The sequence below is a fragment of the Cimex lectularius genome, unplaced genomic scaffold (assembly GCF_000648675.2).
Source record: "Cimex lectularius strain Harlan isolate CLEC.00 unplaced genomic scaffold, Clec_2.1 scaffold38, whole genome shotgun sequence".
NCBI classification, from domain to species: domain Eukaryota; kingdom Metazoa; phylum Arthropoda; class Insecta; order Hemiptera; family Cimicidae; genus Cimex; species Cimex lectularius.
This window is the reverse complement of record NW_019392638.1, coordinates 1,543,685-1,553,117: the sequence shown is the minus strand read 5'-3', so window position 1 is coordinate 1,553,117 and position 9,433 is coordinate 1,543,685. Positions and strand designations below refer to the sequence as shown.

The 9,433-nt window shown below is 35.3% G+C and overlaps 1 protein-coding gene across 1 annotated transcript; it reads right to left on the bottom strand.

Annotated features, from left to right (window-relative positions):
* Nucleotides 1-5,215: 5,215 nt before the first annotated feature.
* On the bottom strand, nt 5,216-9,198 carry LOC106670034 (28S ribosomal protein S27, mitochondrial). The gene is made up of 3 exons (XM_014400021.2): nt 8,671-9,198; nt 5,739-6,456; nt 5,216-5,553 (listed from the first exon to the last, which is right to left on the bottom strand). Exons 1-3 carry the CDS (start codon nt 9,006-9,008, stop codon nt 5,269-5,271), a joined length of 1,341 nt encoding a protein of 446 aa, XP_014255507.1. The 5' UTR covers nt 9,009-9,198; the 3' UTR covers nt 5,216-5,268.
* Between the last annotated feature and the right edge of the window lie 235 nt (nt 9,199-9,433).

Below are 9,433 nucleotides of genomic sequence, written 5' to 3'. Positions count from 1 at the left end.
AAAATCCAATTTTTTTAAAATGATCAGATCAATATGATAAGCACGAATACTCTGGATCACGGTATTGCCTTGATGAAAAAGCAACTATAGCTTTCCAACTATTTTAAGATCATCAACAGGGTAAAACAATCTTAAATATATCTACAAACTGACTTAATTAAGGTTTTCACAGACGATTTCAAATTTCTTTGAAGACTAACTCAGTCCAACATTACCAACGACTGTCTCAAAGAAATTTGAAATAGCCTTTTTAGAACTTAATTATGTAAAACTTGTAGGCACATTAAGATTGTTTTGCCCTGACAATGACCTTAAAATAGGTCGAAAGCTGGGCAGCAACAACTGAAGATGCTTTTACATCAAGACCATACGGTGATCCAAAGTATTCGTGATTAGAAAAGGGTCGATACATTTAACATTTAAAAAAGCAAATGGGTGGTTAATTGCTACAGAAGAAAGACGTTTCGAACGATAAATTAAAATCCGGTTGGGATGTTCGGTTTTTTTTATGTGTCGAATGCGTTCGGCATTTCATCTTATGGTCTTTCTGATCTTTGGTTAATTAAGTTGCATGCAATTTGCTGTAATGTTGGCTTTATATTGCTGGTCACCAGGTACCACGCAAAACCAAACCGGCCGGTCGAACCCAAACAGCAATGATATGCTGTCCAAAATGATCAGAGCACCCATGCTCCAAGGTCCATCGTATCACAAAACTTCGAGAGAAAATCTCTCAAAATGAGTTTCATGAGCGGAAGTCGAACCCACGACCTCTGGAGGTCGATATTTTAGTCGATTCAGAATAACGATAAACTTACAATCAAATAAAATCAAATAATGAATAAAATCCATTTTTAAAGAGATTTTATTCTTTGATTGAAGTTAAGTTTATTATGTGACAAGTTTTTATAATAGTATCATTTATCAATATTACATACTAAATTCGATGAACATCCGCTGACCCATTTTCCATTCTTCTTTACAAACATATGTTCTTTTTGTTATTTTTCTGTCAATGTAAATAGGCAATGATAGAACATTCTGCCCAAGACGCGACTACTCATTCTAGAAAAAAAAGTATTGTATTTGTACACTGCTGCATTGGAAAATAATATTGACTGGCATTCGTTTAATGAGAAATAAAGCTTCTCACCTTCCGTTGAGACCGATGCAGGGGTGCTCCAAGACTCGGTACTTAATACAAATGAATATGTAATGTATTTCGAAACGACTTTTTTTAGACTTATAAAAATCACAAACCAATACCTATCAAACAATCGATAGCTTACACATGTTACTTGTTTGGAGTATTTACGAAATTTCGGAAATCCTATAACTATTAACTGCGAATTATAAGTTATGTGTTATATTGCCCTCATACTTAAATGCAGAAGAAAAAACGTGATATTCTTTTGATCAACTCTAAATTTTATAAGAATCTTCAAGTCCATTGAGAAATCTACAGTACTTATCTTCTTGTCTGTTGCTCTAAAAATTCGACATTGTGCAGACGTTGAGGACCTGTCAAAGGGGTTCCTGCAAGGATAATCTCTGCTTATGGCTTATTAAAGTCTTCAACAGGCGTCATTACAACTTCGGCAATGTTTCAGCTATCCGAACAGCAGCCAATGAAAATGCAGCACCCCTCTAAACAGTAAGCAAGGGTTCTCTCATATCTCACATTGACCAATGGAGTTCGAGAAAGCAGCCGACACAGGTCACTAACTTTTGCAACTGAGAACCATCGTTTAGCTACATAAATCAAACGCATGCATATCCTGAACATATAACAATGCAATATTATTGATTGATATAAGTTCAAGTACATACATATACTCGTATACAGAGCTGAGCCTGTCACTTCTCGCAGTTGCGGCAATTTCATTGTTTTTTTGTTTGTTTAAATTTACAATAAATTACCAGCAGGACAAGACAATCACCCACCTCGGTATTATCTCGCAGAGGTCGGGCTCCAGGGGCTGCCAACACCTAGGTCATTTCAGGACCCAACGCAATCAGTTCCTAAATCCATTCACACTCGAAAATACATTTTTTCTTATTTACGTCCATTCTCTAAGTTAGAGTGGTAAAGAAGTACTTCCTCCTCCATCACCTTTTACACCCTTTTGTATAACTAACCTAAGGGTTGATGGGGTACCAATATTCCGCCTATCACCTTACAAATTCACGCCAATAAATACATTCGTTTTCAACTCACTCTAGGAACACAGAACTGTCAGTATTATATACAATGAACAACCCGGTTTTTTCCGAAAATCGGAACCAGACATTTCACTGCTCAAGCACAATTTTCATATAATGTGGCATTCCTATACATAGAGCCAAGGAATAAGTCAGTATAAAGTATTTCCTCCTCTTGCATTGATCAGTGCTTGCATTCATCGAGGCAATGATTTTATGGTTTTGAATGTGCTGTGGAATATGTTCATACTCCTCCAACAGCTCTATTCTTAATTTATGCAAATTCTTTGGCATCACTGGATGACTTTTTATTCTCTTTGATAACTTGTCCCAAAGGTGTTCAATAGGTCTTAGACGGGATTACATGCTGGTCTCTCCAAACATTGAATTGAAGCCTGTTCCTAGTAGTCACCAATGATACTAGCTGTGCAGGGCATTGCTTTGCTTTGCATAAAAATAAAATGATCACCAATTAGTGGCATATAACCACTTCTTCTGATAACCTATCTTCAATATATCGTGGACTTGTTAGGGAACCTTCGATAAAGATCAAGTTTGTGAGATCTTACATAGAAATGCATGCCCAAACCATAACACCACCTCCTCTGTGGCTTCTTCGGAGTGTAAATGTTGTGGGGATATTTCACTCTCCTGTTCTTCTCCAAATCTTCTCTTGGTGTCAGAAGACCTCAAACAATACCTTGACTAATCCAAAAAGAAGATTTTAGACCAATCTTACTCAGACCAATTGAAAGTGATTTCTTGCTAAACTTAACTGAGCTGTTATGTGTCTTGTTATTAGTATTGGACCAGAGGCAGGCTTTCTCGCACAAATCTAGCTTCTAAAAGTCTTCCCCTTACAGTGCGTAAATTAACCTTTCTAATTTGTTTAAGTCATTACTTGATCTCAACAGCGGTAGAATGTAAATTATAGAGAGTACATTTGAAACAATAAAATGATCACCTCTCCTAGGTGTGATGCGACGACGATACATGCCTTCTTGAGTAACCTCCAGTATCTTGGTAGTGATGAAAGATTCTTTGGATAAGTTGTTCTGGGAATGTAAAGGAAGCAACCATGACCCCCCCCCCATATGCTAGACTTTTTCCATCTTTCAACAGTTTTCATTCCAACTGAATCTGTATCACTTAAAACCATCACTCAAACAAATTTGAAATTTAAAAATGTTATTAGAATTAAAAACCAAAAAATCAAGCCACTGGAGTGTTTTTAAGAAGCTTTACAGAAAAACCAACAAAGAATATTCAAACATTTATTTACAAAATCCAACACAAGTGCGAGATTTTATGTTTTATTTATGTCTAATCTGTTAAAATGGACAAAATATTGTCGCAAGATAAGAAGATTGTCTAAGAGATAGTTAAAAATATTAAGGGTGGCCATTTTTTTTTCTCTGTTTTCCTACCAATATAGAAATAGACTGATAACTAAGGAAGTTTAGACTGTTTTTAAATTTTAAAATACAATTACAAGCCAGTTGTCAACTAAGCAATGATTTACTGTGCACCCCCAAACATTAACTCTTAATAATTCAGATATCGTGAGATGCGGTCGGGGATTAACTCTTAACTCTGAGGGAATGCTTTTTTTTCCAATCTCGGACTTTTGACCTCTAGCCTTCTTTTTTCTGTTTCAATTTGTGTGATCTCCTCATACCTTAACATATTAGAATAACATCTCAGACTGCTAGCAGTAATTAGTTCTGGGACTGCAGCACTTAAAAAAGGAAAAACTTTTAATTTTCAAATCTATTTGAAATAATGTACGTTTACATTTTCGCAGAAAAAAAGACTTTCTAGTGCAAAAAAATCTAAAAAATAAAAACTTTTTTTAAATATTAAGTAATTATACAAGAGTAATCATATTCATATAATTTCATGTATTAAACAAAAATTATTATACAAAGAAAAATGCAATGTACAAAAAAGGTTGAATATAAATGTATAATTAATGACTTTTCTCTGTAGATATATTGGTTTATATATATTATTAATTTATGTTTGTCTACAGTTTATATTTTTTGTTTATATGTTTATATAAGCATATAAGTTACGATACATGTAATTGCTGATCCTTTGTTTTTATACTATATTGTATACATTTATATTAAACCATTTTAAAACCATATATTAAACCACCAACATAATATAAATTACACACTAGTATAATTCCCTAACACAAAAAAAATGCATTTTCATTTTATAGAATTTTGTTTAGCACTTGAAAGATATTTTTATTTACAAGAATTTAAAAATGTATGTTACTTTAAATAATTTGAAAATTAAAGGTTTATTTTCTGTTTTATTAACCTTTCATTAGATTTTTCAACAAATATGGATAAATTAAAAAATTCTTTTAAAAAATGCATAGCTAAATGTTTCTAGTTTATTTTTTATTTTATACTTTATTTGATATATAAATCTGGTCCCTAGTTAAGTAAGCATTTTGTGATCTGACGAGAGCGAATGTGACATCTGCGCATGTCACGACTACCAGTCTCTAGTAAAATCCTCGCACTGTTCTGATCTGACAGTGAAAAACCAATCACCTAAACCTGGCTTACAAATGTGATGGGGACCAGCCGACTGTCAGTTCAAGTTTGGGTTTGTATTTTGTAACAAGATAACAAGATTTGCCAAAACTCGACTGCATATGCTCCCGCCAGGTTGTTGATGGTTTGTACTTGTGATGGTACAAACGTTAATGAACCTACCTAACCTAATTTTAAATGGTTTACACAAAACTTGCTAATCAATCATCACTTACCAAATTTGGCGATTGGACCAATGTTGTATAAGTTTGGTAATTGTTTCAATAGTAATGTACAATACATAAACAAGCTTATCAACCTGACATTATAAAAATCTTGTATAAACATTTAAATTTTTTATTGCAATGTTAAGCATCTTTAATGTATGATAAAATTTAATTTAATTCTCAAAAGGAACAGTAAATATTCAATATACTCAAAAACAAATTTATTTAAAGAGGAAAATAATAAAAATTCAAATCCAAACTGTACAGACTAGTTAAAAATTATTTATCTAAGGAGAAGATTTATACTGTTTAACGATTTCAGGGGGAATATAGCCCTCTGAGTCTGATTTCTTCTTCTTTTTCTTACCATGCCACTTCTTTGGATAAACAACTTTTTTGTTTTCTATGGCCATATCAATTTTATCTTCATTATCAAAAAAGAACAGTTTCTGTTCCTTCAAAGTGAGCTCTTCCTTTCTCCTCTCGACTTCTTTTAATCTGGACTGCCTTTTGATCTCTTTTAGTTCGTCCATTAGAACTTCTTCACGCACTGTTTCCCATTTGTCATAAGTCTACAAAATAAAAGTAATAAATTATAATATTTAAACATGGTAAACTTTTATTTATTTATATTTTAAAACTACTGCAATTTCTTATAAATTGTTAGTATACGTTGTAAATTGTTAATATACGTTAATATTTTCCAAATAGTGTTTTTAGCATATTTTGTTTAAAACTTATTTCTAAACCAAGTTACCTCTTTTTGTTTCGATATAAGCTCGGATTCTGATTGTTTGACGAGCTTTTTAATTTCTTCCTCTATTTTAATAAGGGGGTCTTCAGTATTAACAGCTTTGCTTTTTAAATTTTCTATTTCTGATGTCATCGATGCTATTAATTCTTTACTCTTCTCCCCTGCTTCACCTTCTTCAACAGGTAAAGACTTTAATGCGTTTAAAGCTAGATTTAAACAGACTTCATAAACTCTGCCTTTGCTGTCAATTACTTCTTTAATGAGCTGTTTTGCCGTGTCGTACTTCTTGTAGAGAACTGCGCCTAAGATTTGATGGCTTACATCATCGACTTCCTTCCCAACTAGTAACAACGTTTTTCCTACTAAGCTGTTAGCATCATTGAGATCGAAGTGGTCATCAAAAAAAGGGTTCCTCAAGTACTTGACACGTACCCACTTCTCTTCCTCGTCGTCTTCTTCTTCATTCTTCTCCTCAACAGTCTGATGCCATTCAACCGGATCAAGCAGGTACTTGTGACAACTGTAGAGCGCAAGATGATTAACCAGTTTATTCTCAAAGTTCTCCTGAAGCATGGACAGAGATGCAACCTTTGCGGCGTTTTTAAAATCACCCTTTTTTATAAACCCGTCCATCAAGAATATAAGGCAGTAGTCATCGGGGAATATGCCATAGTTGAGCCGATCATTGAGAACTCGCATAAGATCTTCTGTGTCTGCGTACCTACGGATCAGTTACACTTGTTAATTATGATAAATGAAAGTGCAAGATTAATAATCATAAATGTTTGCCTGATGATAAGGCAAATCAAACACTGATCGACATACAATATTCAAAAGATGGCAGGCCTGATTATAACTGAAGCCATGAGAACTACATTGATTCCAGACCTGAAGATGTTATAAAACCCTGTAGTTCCTATTTTTTTAAATTTATTAAATTACACCAGCACCAATTGCTACGCTAAAGTAAATTTGATATCTTAAAACACAACACAAAACGAATACAAAAAAGTACATAAATAAGAAAAAAGGAACTACTCATTGAAAGTCACTCTTATGTGTCAGCATAAATCTCTTTTATTGTCACTCAGTCATTTGTTTTGCAAAGTCGTTTGATTGTTTTTCCAACATTCTTTTAAGAAGTCTGTAGAGGTTGTTTAGCTCTTTTCTTTTTAGTCGGGTGTAGGTTCCCTGTATCCTCTGTGTCACTATGTAGTCCAAGATAGCGGACTATATTAGATGGTGCAAAAGGGATACTAATGTAGCAAATGGGAGCATTGTAAGTGTTATTCTCCAAAGTGTGAAAGTGACATGTTCACATTTTTGTATGTTGTATGCAGTGTATACTGTGTAGAGGATGGGGCCGAAGATACTTCCTCCTGGTACTTTGCATATGTGCGATAGCCAGCTGATAAAATAACTATTGGTTAGGTAAGATTTTAGGATGGGTAGTAGGTAAAAGTATCCAATTGATAGCTTGCTTCATATCTAGGATGTACTAGAGCAGTACTCCTTTTGCTCAAGAGCGATGATGTCTACAATAGGATGGCAATGCAGAATAGTGGAATGAGATCTTCTGAACCCAAACTGGTGATCGGGAATAAGATTGTATGAATGAAAGATGGGGGAATGTGTTTAAGCAGTTGTTCTAGGATTTTGCCCACACGAAACCTAAAACTATAAATAATCGTCAAGATAGAAAAAAGATCAAGTTATACATAGGCTCATGTAATAGCGTCAGATGATTAGAACTTCAAGAGTTATTTCAAAAGGATGCAATATAGAGCATGATGCTACTTTTTGTGCGAATGCAACAAAACCTTATTTACAGTTTATTTTGGGTAAGATAGCTCCTAATTACCTGCACCTAATGTAGGAAGACAATATATTTAATTTTCAAATAAATAAATTGAGAGGTGCGTTAAATTTGTCTTTCAGTGTATTAAATGATTAACACAGAAACCCATCAAAAATAATGCACACTTGGCTGATAAAACCCCACACAGCCTGTCCTTTACAACCCTTTTAAGGTAATTTATTTATTTTATTTACAAAAATTTCATTATTTGCATTATTTACATCTAATTGTATAAAGGGCAGTTTGAACTGAATATACAAGGCTATACAAGGATCAGAATGAAGAAAACAAAGACACCACATGGCAACTACACTCTTGATAGAGATGGTGGATCTTCATTTGGCTTCTCAATCTGCATTTATGCGTATGATTGCTCTTCGCAATCCTCTGCACATACCATTAGGCCGACACCACACTAGATGGAATTCAACATAAGTTTCCACGACGAAAAATCCGCCCAACCTGAACAAGCCACATGAACCGAATGACTACAACTGTTTGAATATTCAGTTCGATAACGTGACTCAGTTGATCGTGTATGGAACAATGAAACCTTTCGTTCTGTGTATTACAAGACAATGGAGAAGTGGATGAGAAAGAGAGAACATTGGATTCATCCATTGAATATGAAAAGGGTAGCACTTGGTCAATTCTACTGTCTCTATAGGGAACTTCGATCTGTCAAGTTCTTCTAATACTATGGGATGATTATAGCTTGATTTGGCGAGCGTCTTTCAAATTCCATAGACAGGGCCTGTTCTGAACTTCTACAATAAATTGGTCCACGTCCATCTTAGATCAGCTTCACTTGAAGTTCATTGCCTGCCTCTTCCGTTCTATGCTTGTCTGTCATTAGTGTGGCGCACCCCCTTTACTTTGCGCTGTTTTTATCTGTTCAGATAAAACCCAGCGGAACATTTCATTGACGGACAATGGTGCACCAACGGAGCTCGACGGAAATTTCCGTTCAGTCTGTCGCTGTTTTGAATGTAAGCTTGTGCAGCGGAAACTTCCGTCGCAATCGTCTAGTGTGGCGCCGGGCTTAGGCTATAGGATTAGAAATCCGATGAATCGTACCTGTGAAGTGCCCTGACCACGGCATGGTGTGTGGACTCGAGAGTGTCCACGGTTCGGGCCGTCTGCCTGAATCTGTGGACGAGCTCTTCCAGTTCCTGGATGTGGGATGAGGAACGGATCGAGTTGGCGAAGATGTCGACGTCGACCGCAGTCACCGGTCGTTTGTGATTCAGTTTATTCTCCAAGTCGCAGTACATTTCTTCCAGGTTGACTTTGGAGAGGAGCCGGTTCTCGAAGCGTTTCTCCCACGCTTCAGCGCAAGCGAATCCTTCCGACATGAAGGTCCTTCGCAGCCGGCTCGGCCCAACGGCACGGCTTAGAGAACGCAAACAGAACATTTTCCTAAATTCGGAAAATACCGAAATAAGCGGTTATCACATCATCCTCATTCGAAAAAAAATGGGCAAATTCCTTTAGAAGGAAAAAAATTAGATTGATAACCGAACGAAAAATAGTCAAAGTTAACCTTCAATCGGATAACTTCGAAGACTGAAGAATTAAGCATGTAGATAAGGAAGGTTATTCCTTGGGATACGGAAACACGGAAAGGGAAATAGAAAAGATATCGATACTGGTATCAGAATTTCGTCCTTTGATACACCGTAGAGGTATCGAAAATACCGTTGTACAACGATTATTAAAATTTTTATTCAGGGTGTCCCGCATATCTAAAACGTGTTTTTGGGCGGTTTTTGCGTTAACGTTTTCTCCTCGATAAAGTAGGGTGACTGTTTTTAATGAATTTACAGTTAGTAGTTACTTA